The sequence below is a fragment of the Leiobunum rupestre genome, chromosome 10, assembly GCF_980474605.1.
Source record: "Leiobunum rupestre chromosome 10, qqLeiRupe1.1.hap1, whole genome shotgun sequence".
Classification (NCBI taxonomy): Eukaryota; Metazoa; Arthropoda; class Arachnida; order Opiliones; family Sclerosomatidae; genus Leiobunum; species Leiobunum rupestre.
This window is the reverse complement of record NC_143393.1, coordinates 49,575,410-49,594,039: the sequence shown is the minus strand read 5'-3', so window position 1 is coordinate 49,594,039 and position 18,630 is coordinate 49,575,410. Positions and strand designations below refer to the sequence as shown.

The window sequence follows — 18,630 nt, the reverse complement described above, 5'->3', positions numbered from 1 at the left end:
TTTTTAGTTATCATCAAAATGAAACTCAATCTGAGTTATACAGTCATTTCTACTCTGAAACAAGTTGTAGACGTTACTTTCAACAGGCTGTATTTGCAATAGCAGATGTTCTGGAATCGGTGATTGAGTGACCGAGTAAGGATGAAATTGTTCAAAATATGCCTATACTTGCTTTGCCAGATATAAAAATGTGGTTTTGGTTTTGGATTGCACAGAAGTACCCATTGAAAACCCAAAAGGCTTGAGGTGTGGGGTTTTGACATATTCCTTCTATAAAGGTTGTCATACAGCTAAGGTCTTAATCGGTGTCGCTACAGCCGGAAACATAACTTTAATCAGTAAAGCCTATGGAGGACTTGCCTCCGATAAGTTTATTACTAATGATAGCAAAATTTTAGACAAGCTCACACCATATATAGATGGTGTTATGGCGGATAAAGGTTTCCACATAGATGAAGAATGCTACAATCGGGGAATTGCGATGGTTAGACCACCGTATCTCGCCAAAAAGAAAAAGCAACTTACCGCTAAAGAGGCTACTACCAATGTAGATATTGCTAAAGCCAGAGTTCACGTTGAAAGATCAATTCAACGACTGAAAACATTTGGAATATTTAATGGGAAAATGGATTGGGAGTTAATGCCTTACTTTAATTCTATGATAACTATTGCCTCTGGTATCGTCAATTTATCAACACCAATTTTGAGCGAAGAAAGATTTTAATTCGGAAAATAATTTAACTTTTGTAATAAATATTTTACCCAGTTTGTACACATTTTTCTAACTCAGAAAGTTTTGGCAAGAGATAATCAAAATATACTAAGTTTAATTTTTTTTAAAGTGTTGGTATCATTTCTTCGTCTCTATTTACAATGACTTGCAGAATCTCGTTATATTTTGCCCCGTAAACAATAAAATTGTACTTTTTTTAAATTTAACAAAGTCATTCCCAACTGTACTGGCCCATAATATCTATGTTTTTTTATTTAAAACAAAAGTTTCATTTACTTTGTACAAGTAAGTAATCTTCTTACGGGCAAATGCTTCTTCAAGGGAATTATTACGGGCCTCGTAAACGCTTTTAATTTCATTAAGATATTCTGGCTTATTATTAATAAAAACAATTCCATCAGGACTGAATCCTAGCCATGTAACCAGTGGGTTAATTACAATACCTACAGTTCTTACGTTAGTGTTAGATACTTCAATATATCTAGCTAAAGCCTTTTCCTCGTTTTCCATCCCAAATTTAGTCATCGCATTCCCTTTAAAAAGAAAGCCTTTTAAATTATTCTCAATTTTTTTCTCGCAGTTCTCTTTTTTAAACTGATACGTGTACAAGGCATAGCATGTCGATCCCGTAATTCTAAATTTTCTATGTTTATTCCTATTTGGACTTCCACTGTAATTCTGTGTCCAAAAGGATTAGGGTCGCTTGATCTTTTGTGACCTTGACGTTTCTTTCATAAAATATCTCCTGTTCATTTGAGGATGCAATTTCATCCAGGAGCGCGTTGTTTTCTATAGCTATATTTAATATGATTCTAGCTAAGGAATTTGTTTCATTCGATACATTGGTTTCCAGGGGCTTCAACACGGGGGAATCAACTGTTAAATGATTTCTTTCATTTGTTTGTCTCCCTTTTTTATGCAAAGCAAGGGCCGAGTTAGGTGCACTGTTTAGAAGCTTTTGCCTAAACGTCTTCTGTTCCTACTCCGAGGGCTTTCGATATACTTTTTGAACTTCCTTCACGTGAAAAAGTGACTCTAGCTGCACAGGGTTGTACATCAATTTACTATTTATTTTATGTTTTCCCCATAGCTGTGTGGTATAGTGCAACTGTAATCATCTAACGTTTCTATATTACTTCTATTCAATAGAAGTAAAAGAGCTATGCAATGCTTACATTGCTCCGAGAGACCAGCCTTGCATGAACATTTAATCGTGAATTAATTTTTGGGTTTTAAATTACATAAAACTTGGTGAGGTTCACCCTTTAAATCGCTTGTCTTAAGGCATAAAGCAATAATGTCCAAGGAATTCTCATATCTTTTCTGTATACCACAACAAATTATGTGTTAAGCCATGAAAACCTTTTCTCCTTCTATTAGGCACCTTTTTCTAACAAATGTTTTGTCCTGCTTTTCATTTAGGTCGATATACGTAAAAATGGTACTTAAAGACATTCTAAACTTTTCATTTTCCTCATCTGTAAAAATTTTAAACGTTATAACAGGATAACTTTATATATGTATTGAAACCACTAAAATTTACTTTCATGCCATAGAGCCGCCATCTTGATAAACTTAAGTGCCCTCTATATTTGCTGGCAGTTGCGAATAGTATTGCTAATTTTAACAATTTTGATTTATATACATATATAGTCATATATATATATATATAAACATATATATATATATATAGTCATATATATATATATATAAACATATATATATATATAGTCATATATACTTATATTTACATATATATACATACACTCTAAGAAATTACCGTAAACGAACGGTTATATCACAGTAAACTATACAGTCATACTACCGTTGAACATTTTGCTGTATAATTAACGGTCAGAAACCTGTTACGTTACTTAACGGTAATATAACATTAAAGTTTACGTTAAAACATTATTCCCCATTTTTGACCGTTAAAAAAACGGGTAAAAAACATTTATTTTCCTACGGTGGCGCCACATTAAATAAAATGGTTGAACGTATGAAAAAAATTATTTGACTGTAAAAACGAATGTCACATAATACTTATTTATTAAGTAAAACAAGTTAAAAAATAAAGTGAAGAACAAAATATTTTTTGCAAATATTCCTCAGTGTTAAATAACATGAAAATAATAATTAAAACTTGAGATTAATATTTTTGTAACATCTATTTTGTAACAGAATTACAGAATAGAGTAATGGCAGTGTGAAAACCAATGTAAGAACCCCCCCCCCCCCCCCAAGTTATAAGGAGACGAGGGGTAATCAGGACCCCAAATTTTAATTAAAAAATTGTATACAATTTCCAAATATAATTATTTATTTATAATTTACAATTTAAATGTCCCACATTTTACAGCGTTATTTATAATATTTGCCAAATGTGTAAAACGATATTTTAATGGTGCCGTAGCTAGGCAGGAGCGGGGAGGGGCGATGCCCGGGGTGCCAAAATCTGATTTTCTTGCAAAAAATACCACAATTTTGCATCAGTACTATATTTCCTACCTGTTGTACTATAATCGTCCTATTTTTATATATGTTTACATTATTTCTACTACTAAAATATTTAATTACGCTGTTAATATCTAGTCCAAATGTGTAAAACAGTAGGAAAGCTGCAGGCTTCACGCGTTGTCTTTGGAATGTTATGATTATTAAGACGACCTTAAAGTGCTGCCAGATTACTCGATAGTCGATACTGACCATACTGACTACATCCACTCCACAATAGAAACGACGCACGAAAACAGATATCTGCATGTTTTGGAACGAACACTTGGTATCATAATTTCTATTGTTGTACTAAAATCATTACCCTTTGAACAATAATTCGGTCAGAAAAATCTGGCAACGCTGCTTGCAGTTTTTAAACCTTTTCGGTACATCTGGTTACTTCTGGTAGTCCAGTTTCCCGCCATTTCTCTCCGGTGTCTATGCTTAGACTCATCTAAGCCTATTTTTGTACCGCGTTGGACAGTCACAGTGAATGCAGCGAACCTAGCATAGTCAGGTTTTTTTTTAAATCTGTAAGTATTATTTATAAACACAAATTAATTTTATTAAAAACTACAAGACTGTTGGTAATTCAATCGATTTTCGCAGGTTTGAAATTGTTTGTTGCCAGTTCCAAAGGTAATTATTAAGAAACGCTGGTTTGATGTCCAGAAATAGGACTCGGTGAGTAAAATTTATGGTTTTGTGCCTATTACAGAAATAAACGCGTGAATAATTTACATACTACTTTTAAGAAGCCTAATGAAATAGCATACGAATTAACATTAAGACACACTAAAATTTGTAAGCCTATTATAATTTTGGACTCTTAATGGTTATCAACTATAGTTAATAAGGTCTGTCGAGTGTCTATACCTAAATAAATATAGCCTTCCAGAAGTATAATATGTAGCCAGATGCTAGCGAGTACACTCCTTTTGATGATTTGTAGGTGGTTCTTTGCCAATGTCGCATGCCAGGTACATTTTTTTGCTTTATACTCTGAGAGAAAAGCCTTTTTTGAGTTCTTCCAAGAGTACGCTCCTTAGAATTTGTGGGTGCTGCTTTGCCAATGTCACATTCCAAGACATTATTTGTTTTTGGGTTTTTCTCTGAAATAATGACTTTTTTAAGCTCTTTTTCCAAGAGAGGTGCTAGCGAGTACGCTCCTTTTTAGAATTTGTAGGTGGTGCTTTGCCAATGTTGCATGTCAAGATAGTTTTTTGGGTTTTTCTCTGAAAGAATGACTATTTTATTGAGCTATTCTTTAAGAGGTGGTAGCGAGTACGCTCCTTTTTAGAATTTGTAGGTGGTGCTTTGCCAATGTTGCATGCCAAGATAGTTTTTTGGGTTTTTCTCTGAAAGAATGACTATTTTTTTGAGCTCTTCTTTAAGAGGTGGTAGCGAGTACGCTCCTTTTTAGAATTTGTAGGTGGTTCTTTGCCAATGTCGCATGCCAGGCATATTTTTTTGCCTTATACTCTGAGAGAAAAGCCTTTTTTGAGTTCTTCCAAGAGATGTGCTAGCGAGTACGCTCCTTAGAATTTGTGGGTGCTGCTTTGCCAATGTCACATTCCAAGACATTATTTGTTTTTGGGTTTTTCTCTGAAAGAATGACTTTTTTAAGCTCTTCTTCCAAGAGAGGTGCTAGCGAGTACGCTCCTTTTTAGAATTTGTAGGTATTGCTTTGCCTATGTTGCATGCCAAGATAGTTTTTTGGGTTTTTCTCTGAAAGAAGTGACTAGTTTTTTGAGCTCTTCTTTAAGAGGTGGTAGCGAGTACGCTCCTTTTTACAATTTGTCGGTGGTGCTTTGCCAATGTCCGCATGCCAAGACATTTTTTGGCTTTTCCTCTGCGAGACTGACTTGTTTGAGCTCTTCTTTCAAGAGGTGCTAGCGAGTACGCTCCTTTTTAGAATTTGTAGGTGGTGCTTTAAAAATATTGCATAGATGTTGAAAATTAAGTTGAATTCACAGTTTTTTCATCTATTGAGGGTTTCAAATATTTTGGATTTTCTTAGGTGGATATCTTAAGTGGATATTAGGATTAATCCACCAGGATCTTTTCGAGTTTGGATCTGCCAAAGTTGTCGTGACTATTATAAATATTATTTACTATAATTTTAAAGTATTTTCATTTGCTTATCTAAAATCGAACTTCTAATTTTTTGTGAAACTTAAATGGAGTGAATTTTCATCATCTTCAGAACAAAATGACTTAACTTTACATTAAATTGTGATCATATTTATACTTGTGAAATGAATTCCCAAATTCATACGTGCTCAGTGTGTTTAAAAGCTTTCTCATCTCAGAACAGTCTGTTATCCCACTACATGTGCCACAGGAATACTCCTAATGTCAGTTTTATGTGTACTGTGAAGAACTGTAAGAGAAGCTTCAGTGTCGTGTCTAGTGTAACTAGTCATATAAGCAGAGACCACTCTGCAAAAGCTGTGTCGTTAACTACCGTTACTAATAGTCACTTATTTAAATGTTCCATTTCCCTTTGTAAGAAACTTTTTTCTTCGCCGAAAGAGCTTAGGGATCATATGAGATGGCATTTAAGAAATAAAGAAGTATTTAGTTGTCCTTTCTGTGATGATAAAAGTACTCGTCTTTTTAAACTAAAGAGCACATTTACAGCTCATGTTTCAAGGAGTCATCAATTCAGTGAAGTTGCTGAGCTTGGTCCTGAAGCATTAAATAGTTCTATAAGGGAAGTAGAACCTAGTTGTAGTAATATAGATATAGTTTGCTCATCCGATTGTGTTTTTGATGAAAGTGTTCCAAATAAAGACGGGCTATCTGAAATATTAGGACAATTTCTCCTTAAACTAGAGGCAAAAAATTTAATTCCATCTATTACAGTTCAAGAAATAGTTAATGAACTGAATATAATTTGTGATATTGAGAAGAAAGCTATTTTGAATTCTGTTAATGATATTTTCAGAGAGGTTGGTATTAATGCCACTGATGACCAAATTGAGAATTTTAAAACTCTTCTTTCCCAAAATTTCATCGCTGGTTCTGTTTTAAGTTCAACTTTAAAAACTGAATACTTAAGAAAAACCTATTTTAAAGAAACATTTAGCTATGTAAGTCCAGTAACAATTAATCTTGGCATCGATAAATGGAAAAAACCTTGCAATATGGAATATGTTCCAATAATTGAATCTTTAAAGTCTCTACTATCAAATCCTTCAGTTTACAAAAACCTTAACAATGACAGAGTCACCGAAAGTGATATCTTAAGTGATATTGGTGATGGTGCTTCCTTCAAAAGGAACAAACTGATTCTTGAAAATAACTCAAAAGAGGTCATACAGATAATATTGTTTCAAGATGGATTTGAAATTGCCAATCCATTAGGATCAAGGAAATCTATTCACAAACTAATTGGGGTTTACTATACCATTGGTAATTTAAAAAATTACCGCCGGTCAACAGTGGACCATATGCAATTAGTATGTCTTGTTAAGGAATCACACTTAAAGTTATTTGGGTGGAGTTCGGTATTAAGAAACCTGATAGATGATCTTAAAAAACTGGAATTAGGGGTGTCTATGTCTATTCCAGGATTTCCCGAAATAGTAAAAGGGTTTTTACATTGTATAGTAGGAGATAATCTTGGGTCCCATGGTGTTGGTGGACTTGTTGAAAGTTTTAGGAGTGGTTATTTATGTAGATTTTGTGAAATATGTTCAACAGGGAATAACTTGTTGGAAATTGGTCAGCTTCGTACTAAAGTGTCTTATGAAACAGCTCTTAGTAGTTTACCTTTAGTAGTTGCAGAAAATAAAAAAATTACCCATTTAACTGGAGTAAAACTAAATTCTGTTTTCAATGAATTGTCTTATTTTCATGTTTGTGATTCTGGCCTTCCCAGTTGCATTGGCCATGATATGCTGGAGGGTGTAGTAAGTTATGACTTAGTGCTGTACATGAAAAACTTAGCTGCTAAGGGGTGGTTTTCATTTTTACAAATTAACGCCCTCTTTAAAAACTTTAAATTCTACGTTTCTGATTCAACAAGTGCACCTGCACCATTAAAAGAAAATTCTCTAAATCTCTCTGGAAATGCGTCCCAGAATTGGTGTTTTATGAGATTTTTGACTATCATGGTTCAGGATTATATCATAGATAGAGATGATGAAGTGTGGAATTTAATTCTTTTACTTAAGGAAATTTGTGAGTTAGTTTTTGCTCCATCCATTTCGAAAGATCAAATTGGAATATTAAATTTCAAAATTCGGGAGTATTTGTTTCTAAGAGTTGAACTCTTTAAGGAAGTGCCATTAAGACCAAAACACCATTATTTAATGCACTACCCACTACAAATTTTGGAACATGGGCCATTGATATGGCTATGGACTTTAAGATTTGAAAGTTTCCATTTATATTTTAAAAAGGTAGCACGCAAAACTGGAAATTTTCGAAATATTACCAAAAGTCTGGCAACACTACACCAAAGTTTGCAAGCTTATTATAGTACTGGATCAGTATTTAGAGAAGAAATTAATTTGGCAAGCAATCGTTGTTTTGATTATAATCCAAATTCTTTAAGCTCTGAAATTCAAAGTGCACTGAGTGATATTGTTATATGTGATGGTAAAACTCCAACTTGCACCACCAAAATTTCTATCAGAGGTACAACGTACGTGAAAAATCAATTTCTCTTTCTCAGTGAGGACAGTAATTGTGGAATGTTTAATGTTGGCCAAATCTCTTTTGTTATGATAACTAGCTCAAAGATTTATTTTATTATGAAGTTATTGAAAGTATCACATGTGGCACATATTCATGCTTACGAACTTATGGGCACTGACCGTGTATTATTTTGTTGCAAAGAATTTAAAGATCTTCCAGATTACTATCCTCTCTTTGCCTACAAAGCTGGAAACATAAATGTACTTAACCTTAAACATTCAATTGTTTTTCATAAAAATAGTTTTGAGGCTTAACCGTACATCTTTGTTAGTTACTGTAAGCATTTCACATTAACAACCCTAATTAAAAGTTTAAACTTTTCTGTATATCAATTAATTACATTTTAAATTTTGTGCGTATCTATATGTATAACTTATCAAACCCTAATTTGATTAAAGTTTCAAATTTGCTAAATTTTTGTTATTATTAAGATAAATATAAATTTTGTTTAATCCAAGCTTTTTTTTAATAGGCAAATTTTGGTGATTTAATATTTTTTAGGTAGCAAAATATCTTACACCAAGATCAAGCAATGGAAAAACACATCAAAAATGTCTTCCCAAACTACAGTGAAGAAGAAACAGAAAAGCTAATGGATGGCCTGGTGGATTTAGGTGTAGATTCACTTGATGATTTAAAGACTCAAGTAGAAGAATCAGATCTCAGAGAAATTCTAAAACCAATACACGCTCGAAAACTTCTGGCGTTTAAAAAAAGTAAGTGGTTTTTTAAAAAGATGCTAATGACCCTTGAATGGATTTTGCTAAATTTTACTGTCAGATTTGAAATAATTAAACTTGTTGTATTTTTTAATTACAGGTGATGTCATTGTTCCTAATTTTGGGGACATTGATGTATGCCACTATTCAGTACAGAGTAGCGATCATTCAAGCTTCCATAAAATCTCATCTGAAATTGACTCAAGCTATTCCAGGCCTTCTACCTCAGGTCAAAATCAAAGGGTTACTCGTAGTTTTGTGACTAGCACTACCTCACCTTCAACGTGCAATATTGCATCGTGGAACTTGGATACGAAAGAATTGCCCATTGAAGTGCAAAATGCACTTCATCTTAAGGTTTTTTTAGAAAAGCCAGAAAGAAATGCTCTAGTTAAGCATGTTATCAATTCAGTAACTAAGGTTCTTTCAAGACCAGTGAGGGCTGATTTAAAATTAGTGGCCCAGAAAATTGTTTCAACATACCCTCAATCCCTTCAGGATCGTGCTGCTGATAATGTGCTAGGTTGTGGGTATGCAAGTTTCTTAAATCAACTTATAAATCGTACTGAAAATTCATTAAGAAATTCACATGTTAAAGTTCGACGACGTTCAAGTTTAGAACTTGAAAGTTTGGAAGAGGATGTTGCTCCAAAACGGTTTCTTTGTGCTGATAGCTATGGCTGTGTTGAATTTTCCCTCCTCCTTTCAATTCCGCAAAAAGAGAGTATGATGGAAGAAAACAAAGTTTTGAAGAGAATGTTTAAAGAAAGAAAATATGATGATGAAGTCCGCAAATTATTTAAAAAGATATACGCATTGCAACGTCTTGAAATAAATGATAATAAAGGGACTAAATATTTAAAAGTGGAACATCCATACCTGTTCACTGAGCTAGGACTTTTGGATCATGCTGAAAGACTTCTTGGTTTCCATATGAAAGATAAGTTGGTCAGTTCCTTAGAAAAAGAACTAGAGATGCACATAACCTTCTTCAAGCACCAAAAGAAGAAATCTACTGGCTTAAAGAACATATTAAGTGAATTGGCCAATACTTCAGAATGCGACTCTGAAATTAGAGCCTTGTTTTGTTTCATAGCGGAATATTTTAAAGAACAATCTGACAAGCTGTTCATCATGAGCCCTGTAAGTACTTTTTAAAAGTGATACCTTTCTAACTACCCATGGACGTCAGATAGTCAGAAAAGAGCAGTGGCGCATCCAAGGGGTTATAGATCCTTACCCCCCCCCCCCTCCACTGAAGGTCTGATTTTAGTCTTATTTTTTTACTAAACTTTTGTGGCTCCCCCTTCTACAATACTTTAGGCTCCCCGTTAGTAAAATATCTGGGTCGGCTACTGGAAACGTAACATGCATGACTTAATATCTTTATGGGCAACTATAGCAAACTGAACTTTCAGTTCATTTTCTTACACCCCGTTTAAGTTTTAAAAACTGTATGTACAGATTTAATTTTAGTCAATGATTTATTCATGCGAGAGGGTACTAATAATTATGTGCCCCTCGCTGAAAATGGAAATTCACAGATGTGCCAATTAGGAAGTTGTCTAGATTCAGCTTAATTTTTTTTATTTGTTGGGGTGGGGTTGCACTTGTCCGAAACACCCCGTGAACTACCTAACTTTCACTTAAAACTGCCTCATGCTGGGTATTTTTTAAATTTTTTCATCCATAATGGGTTTGTCTCGCATTTTATCTGGTTTTATTCATTAGCCATATATAGTTTAATTACTTATTATTAATTGGCTATTAAGTTTGGTTGAAATTATTTTTCTTATATAAAAATAGGAACCATCTTTAAGGGACCAAATAGTGTATGGGATTTTTAGATTTATTATAAATCTTGAATTATATAAACACTTCATTCTATTATAATTTAATTTTTTATCTTAGTGTTGCTCGTACTTTATACAAAAATATTCTTATATTTTATCTGAAATGGTCGTAGTCATATTATTTGTAAGTGTTAACTATATTTATGTACTTTTCATTTAGGAAACTGAAACATTCGCCGAAATTGAAGCTAAACCGACATTTCCAATCTATCCTTGTATTGTTGTCTTTGGTATGGTTCTTTTCAACTTAGATTATTATAACAGAACTATTTTCGAATCAAGGAAAGCTCTGCACATGCGCTGCAGGCCAGAGGGTGAAAAATCACATACCCGAGGTCTGCAACTTGAACCTGTGACCTTTGGTTGACCGTCCCAATGTCTCTTCCATTTTACTACTGATGGAATGTATTAACAGACCTTGGATATACAATTTTAATAGGACTCAGTAGGTTTCTATTAGTCTCTAGGGCATATATCTCTAGTGACAAATCAAACCCAACTGAGTCCTTCTAAAATTGCACGACTGAGGCCTGTCAATACGTGTCATCACTCAGTAGTCCAATGGAAGAGATGTTGGGACAACGATTCAAAAGTCGCAGGTTTGAGTAGCATATCCTGGGTCTGTGATTTTTCACCCTCTGGGTTGTCACCCATGCGCAGACCTTTCCTTGATTCGAAAACAATTCTGTTAAAATAATTATTTGTGTACTAAATTCAAATTCATTTTATTCTGTTTAATTTATTTAAGCTAATAAGTTTTTGTGATTATAGGTTCCTCGCTTTTAACAGCAAATGAGTTTGCTGTAGGAATCGATAGCACCATTGTTATAAATGGTATTACAAGTTTTTTGTCGGCAATTGTGACGATGTTTAGTTCGTATTATGTATTCAACATTAAGTACCCTCCCGAACTGGCAATATCATTAGAATATATTCAGAGGTTTGTTGAAAAGCACTTGACCTTATGCATTTTAACATTTAAGTATAATTTAATTTATTTTTTTTTAGGAGCCTAATGTCAATTGACCCAGTTAATGGGAGTAAAGGAAAGAAAAGTGGAATAAATAGAAAAATATTTACTCTGCGAAATGCTTTTTCGGCTTTTGGTCGAATTAATGTAGATCCTGATAAAGTGTAGGATTTACCTAATGATTTTTCTTATGTATATGACCTGTAACTTCCCAAAAATCGAATTAAATGTTTTTTAACCACTTTAAGAATACTCTATTTATGCAGTTAGTTAAAACCATTTCAATTTGCAATATCTTATAAGTTAATGTAACCAAAGCAAATACTTTGAGGAGTAATTCTATAAGTAATTGCAGTATTTCTTGCAATTACGCTTAAATAAATGATTTTATTTAAGTGTAGCGCAAGAAATTTTCAGTTTTGACTGTTAATTTTGAGGTGAAAAAATTTGTTGTCTTTATACAAATCTTTATAAAGCATAAATTAAAAAAGGCTGGGCTATGTATGTATGTAACATTTTGTTTGTCGCCTTTAATTGTTACTTAATTGCAAAATAGTTTTTTTAAACAATTTATTATTTGGGCTGTTTCAAAAATGCTTCAAACAGGTAAATTTAACGGTTTCATTACATTTAACTTTACGGCGAATACTAAATCCGAATGTGTCACTGTACTTATACGTACAATATAACCGTTGTTTACACAGCAGCAGAGTAAAATTTGCAGTTGTATGAATGTTAACTCTACGGTTAAACTTCGGTTGATTTTATAAATTCACCCTAATTTTAATAACCTTTTTACCGTAAATCCGAATGTATCATAGTACTTATATATACAATATAAACGTTGTTTACTCAATAACAGCACCGTAAAATTTGCAGTTATGTGAATGTTAGCTCTACGGCCAAATTTATGTTGATTTTACTATACTCCCGTAATTTTAATAAGCTCTTTACCGTTCATTTTACTGTAATAAAGCATTGAATTTTACTGATAAATTTGACATTTTTTTTTACGGTCAAATTACTGGCAGGTAGCTGCCAGTAATTTGACCGTAAAAATTACGGTAATTTCTTAGAGTGTATATATACGTATATTTACATATATATACATATATTTACATATATATACATCAGTGGCGTAGCTGAGAACTCAGAGGCCCCCCCCGCAAAATCTGCTAGGCTAATACCCAAGGCACCACCTTAGGCCTAAGTCATCAAGCGACTTTTGAAGCCATTAATTCAGGTGGCCGGGTTACAATGCGTAGGAGGGTGGTGGCCAGCCCTGCATGCCACGATATCGAGCCAACAGCTCCCTACACTAACTATTACCGTTAACCTCGACAAGTTTTTATGGAAGGGGAAACCGAAGAACTCGGGGGAAAACCCCTTAAACGAGTGGGGAGATAACTTGCAAACTCAACGCAGAAGGAGTTGTTCCGATTTTTCACCCAGTGCCACAAGCTGGGATCGAACCCGGCTCCTCTTGCTGCGAGGCGAAAGTGCTAAACACTCCGCCACCCCACGTGGACTTACGGCCCGTTCCAGAGACATTTTCAAAACTCTCGTAAGTTAAAAAGTTACGAGACCAAATCTACGAGACTCGAACTCTCGTATCTTAAACTTTTCAAGAATTCGTAAGCTCCCGCTCTCGTATCTTTGCCTTTTTTTTGATAAGCTACGCCCCCCGCCGTAGCCAATAGAAACGCCGGAAAATATCGGCGGGAAGCGGGTTACTTCAATCGCTCAGTTAAGCCTTATTAAGCCTTAATTATTTGACTGTAGAAGTGTACACTGTGAATGATTCGACAAACACTCATCTTGATAATAATTCGCCGTCTTTCCAAAACAAATACAGCACATTATTATGAGGATCGGCAATAAGATAATTTTATAACAAAAAATTGCTCCAAAAGTGACATTTTAAATATATCAAAATGAAAAGATCGTTTTTTCTTCGTTTCGTTTTATTATTAAATAAAAATAGTGGTAAAGGAATTCTTACCTGCGTAGCAGAATGTATGGGGCGCCTTCAATTCGAGCCTCGGCCATTCCCATTTGTAGCTCAATAAACGCGGTTTCAGGTAAATGTTTGATTGGTAGTGCCAAAAAATCCATTTTTTTAAATCAATTCATAGTATTGCGACACTCACGATTCAATATTTTCAGCGGGATGTCTGTTTCGATGTTGTTTACACCTTGATTTATCACATTAGCTCGAAGAAACTACACCGTCATTTTCTAAAATATGATTATTTTCACCTCCAAACGCATTTATGAGAGCTCTACGATAGCTCAGTAGCTCTCGTAAAGATACTAGACTTTTTGTCTCGTTAAAACGTCTCTGGAACGCGTTTTTGAAAAAGTTTCGTATTTCTACTAGACACGCCTCCTTTTTTGTAAGTTTACGAGAGTTTTTCGTCTCTGGAACGGGCCCTAAGCCAAATAGGCACTGGCCTATGGGCCCCCACCAACAGAATGGTTTTTTGTGTATATGAATAAAAAAATATATAATCATAGGCCCCCACCAAAATCTGCCTAGAGCCCCCCCCCCTTCAGTTAATCCGGTACTAACGTCGTAAGTTTAGCCACTGGTGTTCTAACCAATTGAAATGTGATTTACCGTCATATTGAGGAACGTTCGGAATAAAATCGAACATAATTAACCGCCGGTCAGAACACCGACGGGCCCCAACGCCGACAGAAATTTATGCCGATAATATTGTTTGGCGACATGTTGCCACGCAGATAAAACATTAAGAACAACAGCGAAATCTCTAAGGGAACAATTAAAGCAAAACGAGTTATTCAATAACGTGAAAATAAAACAAAAAACCAAGATCAATTGTTTTTATCACACAGTGAACAAACACAAGTGACATTGCCCTAAAAATAGAATAGAAATGAGAGTTGCATTCGATTAAATTATGAACTCACTAAAGAAAACTAGAATCATCAGAAACGCCCCACGAATGTTTTTGTCCATTTCGCGATTTTAACGATCTTTGCCAAACTTTAAACGCGTCCTATTGTTATGAATCGTGTGGGGGGGGGGGGTGTGCGTGTGTCATAAAAACCAACGGCGTACCGAAAAATACCCCTCTCACACTCAGGGCCGGACTTAGAGATCCTGGGCCCATAGGCAGATAAGGAGTCTGCGCCCCTTTTCACGCGCTGCAGTTACTCTACTTATCCCTGGAACTAGGCTGTGCCTGAATTTCCCTGATTGAGCGTAGTAGTCTGAGCTCTACGGTTATTATTACTAAATAAAAGCTCTTAACAATCGTCGACTAAATATGCGATATTTATGCAACATCGCGATTTAAGGCTGCGTCCGTAAACTGCCAGGCAGAAATCTTCTACCTAGGAATTTCTGCAATATAAATTACGATTGATTTTATAGATGTATGCCTTCGAATACAGTAATTACGGTCACTGGAGGGCCCCTTCCAAGGATGGGCCCCTAGGCCACGGCCTAGTTTGGTCTAGGCGGAAATACGGCACTGCTCACACTGGTAATTGTGCCAGACGCTTATATGAGCTGATTCGTCGGACTAGCGGTCATACTAAAGCTCAATGGGCTTACCTGTCCTTCCTTGAGTATGTGTCTCCTGTTTCGAATCCATATTTAAAGAGAGATTTCATCGTAACTTCACCAGATTTTATGAATTCGCCTGGTCACATTCCCTACGATAAACGCTTGCTTCGTCTTCACCTTCTTCCCTTGTCAGTGTGTGTGATGTAGTTACTTTCCAACGGCTTGTTCAACCTCCGTTTTTCCACGTTAACGATTATATGGCCCAAAATATGCCCGATGCTTTAAATTCGGTGTAACTCCACGCAAATGCATGATACGTGCAGTGATGTCGCCAATCTTTAAAAAAGGATTTAAGGGTAATTTCGAGGACTACCTCCGATCTCCTTCCTTTGCGCTCGGCACTGTTAAAAATAAAGGTTTTATTTTAAACCTCTAAAGTGGTTAAAACTTTTTCCAATGTTTAAGACCATTCAGGGTTTTATCATAAAACATATTTCAACCTTCTGCTCCCCAAATTCAGTCCTTTTTGGAGTGATTAAGTACTTGTTAAACACTCTTTTATCCATTTTACTTCATAAACAGTAAGAAATTAATACTTTTAAACTTTATTTTCAGTCCTTTATAGGCCCTCATTTATTTAATTTTTTTATTCAATGCGACTAAATATATTAACCATGAACAAGGCTAGATCATGCTGGTATTCGCTAGAGAGAAATAGCCGAATGAGCGTCCCTGAAGTCGATGAACGAAGATAATTACTCACGTAAAATATCATTTAATACTTTTAGGTTTTGATATACACATTGCAAGAGTGCTTTAATGCTGATATTTGAGTTATCATAGATTGACGCCTTAATCAATATCCCCTATATTTAAAATCTGTTATAAATTTTTTAAAGACTTAACCTTAGTTAAATATTCCTGGTGATTGGAATTTCTTCGCATTATGTTATTTTAAAGAAAATATTAAAAAAAGAAATAACGTACTATTCAAATACTAGTCTGGAAATTGGTTCATATAATTTGTTTCTTCGTTTAAGGGAATTAAATGGGTATTCAAAAGGACTAAATGTTAGAACATAACATTTTTATACCTTTACCACCAGGACTGGAAAAGGTTTATTCTTCAGGCTCGTTCCCTTTCAATACCCCAAAAGGTATTGTATTCGTTATGAAAGAGTAAAATGGGTCTAAAATAATTGATTAGACCGTTTTTAATAACCAAATGGTTTGAAAAAAATTAAAGCCCAATAGTTTATTTTATAAAATAAAAAGTGGTCTTGCCTAACTTGTTAAAATATTGCTCTTACGTCACAAGACACGGCTTTATTAGTATATTTTGCGCACGAGCGATTTGCACGCGCGCTAAAAAAACCTATGTTCCTCGTGACTGTTGCGCGCGCTAGTAGGCTTGTGAAAGTAAGAGACTGTGACGTAAAACAAGAAGGCTACGTTAGTTTATAAAAAGAACTATTTTGGTCGTTTTATTAACCTTTATTTTTAACAGTGTGTCTATGATTTTGGATTATGTCATGGAAGATCACTTGTACAATTGGTTCCAACGTTTTTTACCTGACGCACATGGATTTTTCAAGGGCAGATCAGTAGAGACTAATCTCCTATCTTTTATAAATTATGTCGAACCTATCGTTGCCAGCTCGACACAATTCATATTGCGCGAGTATCTCATCCACGCCTGGTTAAGAAGCAGCCTAGGGTTTGTCCGGAACTCTCCTCGAATAGTGCAATTACTATACTTAAAAGAAAGACTGAACAACATCAACTGCAATGGCGATATATCAAACATCAATTATCCAGTTGATTGTGCCGTCCCTCAGGGTTCATCACTTGGACCACTACTTTTTAACATTTACATATCCGATCTTCCTTCTGTGGTCTCGAATCCCAAGCTTCTACAATTTGCTGATTACCATACTCTCATTAAAAATATACGTTCTCCGTCCGATTGTGCGAGCCTCCAGGGTGACTTATACAACTTGAACTCATGGAAAAACGAATTTTGTAACCTATTCCCGGAAAACTACCGCTATATTTTACAACTATGAGCTTAACTCAAAAGTTTTAGATCGAGACAACTCAACTAAAGACCAAGGTTTTTTATTTTGACAACAAATCACTTTATTCAACAATTGATTTTAAAATGCCAAAAACAATGGGGGATTAGTTTTGGATAAGCTCGACAATTAAATTCTGGCACTTTCTTTTTCACTCTTTTTGACACTCACAAGGAGACTACCCGAGGTGTTACACACCGATTTTGTTCAAACTCGGGGCAAAACCGTTGCCTATTGAATAAAATCCCTTTAGGATTTTTCAAGTTACATGAAGGTCTACCAATCCCCCGAGTTTCATCAAAATCGGTGTGTAACACCTCGGGTAGTCTCCTTGTCAGTTCCACATGGTTTTGTTATTTATAGTAACACTTGTGACTCAAATATTCTGAATTTAGAAAAAAATTTAAAAAAATTTATTTACCTTTATAAAAATTTATTTCTTATCACTTTAAATTTTCTCAAGTTTGACTCGAGACGAGCTTGTTAAAGAACGATTAAATTTTTTACATCGGGTAATTAATAGGAAAGTTTGAGTGTACTGATATTTTAAATTTTATTTATTTTAATTGTAGTGCTCACCATTCCAGAACCATAAATATATTTTACTATACACTAAACAGTCCACCTGCTACGAAACGAATGATGCATAATTTTAATGTATATGGCTTTGAGAATTATATTTAAAGACCTCTTAAACTTAATACCAATTCAAATAATATACACAATTTTTAAGTAAATCAAGAAATTTCCAACACCTTATTTACTCGACTATAGCTATCGCTATAATTTTAATTTAATTAAATTTAATGGAATTCAACGATTGTATGTTCTCCAACTGGCTGATGCTATTAATTTGTACTGTTTATATATATATATATATAGGGTGTTTTTATTTGCTCGAAAAAGTAATTTTTTTTCAAAACCTAAGATGTCTAGAAAGTTGAAATTTGTACTGTACATAATAAGCGCCGGGGGACACTTTCTACCAAAATTGCATCTAAATTGAAAAATATTTTCACATTTTTTGAAAATTTAAATTTTAACCGCTAGGTACTATGAGAAAATTGTAGAGCGTCACCGAAAACGTACAAATAGCGTTGGCGCGAAAAAAATAGACGTCTTTTTCACTGGAAATATACGATTTGAAAAAGTGACAAGTTGGGCAAGCTAAAATAACTTTTTTTGAATTCCATTGGGAGAGTATAGTGTAACTTTATGAAAGTCAGAAATTTATGAATCTGGTGTTTAATGCAATAAACACCGCTGAAAAATCGAGGAGACAATGGCGAAGAAGGTATTACACGATTTAATTTCGTAGGATGAAAAATGCGAATTTTTTTAAAAACAAAGAGACATTTTATTAATCTACTTACAAACAAAATTTATAAGTACGTTTCGAAAATACCACCTTCGGCTGCGATGCAGGCTTGGCACGAACAATCATATTGTCGAAGGCGGTTTGAATCATTTCCGGGGTTACTTGCCGGCAAGCGCTTACAATTCGTTGACGCAGCTCTTCAAGGGTCTCAACCGGAGTGGCGT

At 34.6% G+C, this 18,630-nt stretch overlaps 2 protein-coding genes across 2 annotated transcripts; both read left to right on the top strand.

Moving 5' to 3' along the window:
- The first annotated feature begins 5,487 nt into the window (after nt 1–5,487).
- On the top strand, nt 5,488–8,190 carry LOC149926135 (uncharacterized). Its single transcript, XM_090161871.1, has one exon. It carries the CDS (start codon nt 5,488–5,490, stop codon nt 8,188–8,190), a length of 2,703 nt encoding a protein of 900 aa, XP_090017997.1.
- A 278-nt stretch (nt 8,191–8,468) lies between these two features.
- LOC149926134 (uncharacterized) lies at nt 8,469–11,646 on the top strand. The gene is made up of 5 exons (XM_090161870.1): nt 8,469–8,652; nt 8,756–9,798; nt 10,669–10,843; nt 11,280–11,448; nt 11,517–11,646. The coding sequence occupies exons 1-5, from the start codon at nt 8,469–8,471 to the stop codon at nt 11,644–11,646; spliced, it is 1,701 nt and encodes a 566-aa protein (XP_090017996.1).
- Nucleotides 11,647–18,630: the final 6,984 nt, after the last annotated feature.

What these genes read in the sequence shown, in the direction of transcription:
- LOC149926134 (XM_090161870.1), top strand. Translation starts at nt 8,469, where the DNA reads ATGGAAAAACACATCAAAAATGTCTTCCCAAACTACAGTGAAGAAGAA. An exon ending in ACTTCTGGCGTTTAAAAAAA is followed by an intron (nt 8,653 to 8,755) that starts GTAAGTGGTTTT and finishes TTTTAATTACAG; the next exon opens with GTGATGTCATTGTTCCTAAT. An exon ending in TCATTAGAATATATTCAGAG is followed by an intron (nt 11,449 to 11,516) that starts GTTTGTTGAAAA and finishes ATTTTTTTTTAG; the next exon opens with GAGCCTAATGTCAATTGACC.
- LOC149926135 (XM_090161871.1), top strand. Translation starts at nt 5,488, where the DNA reads ATGAATTCCCAAATTCATACGTGCTCAGTGTGTTTAAAAGCTTTCTCA.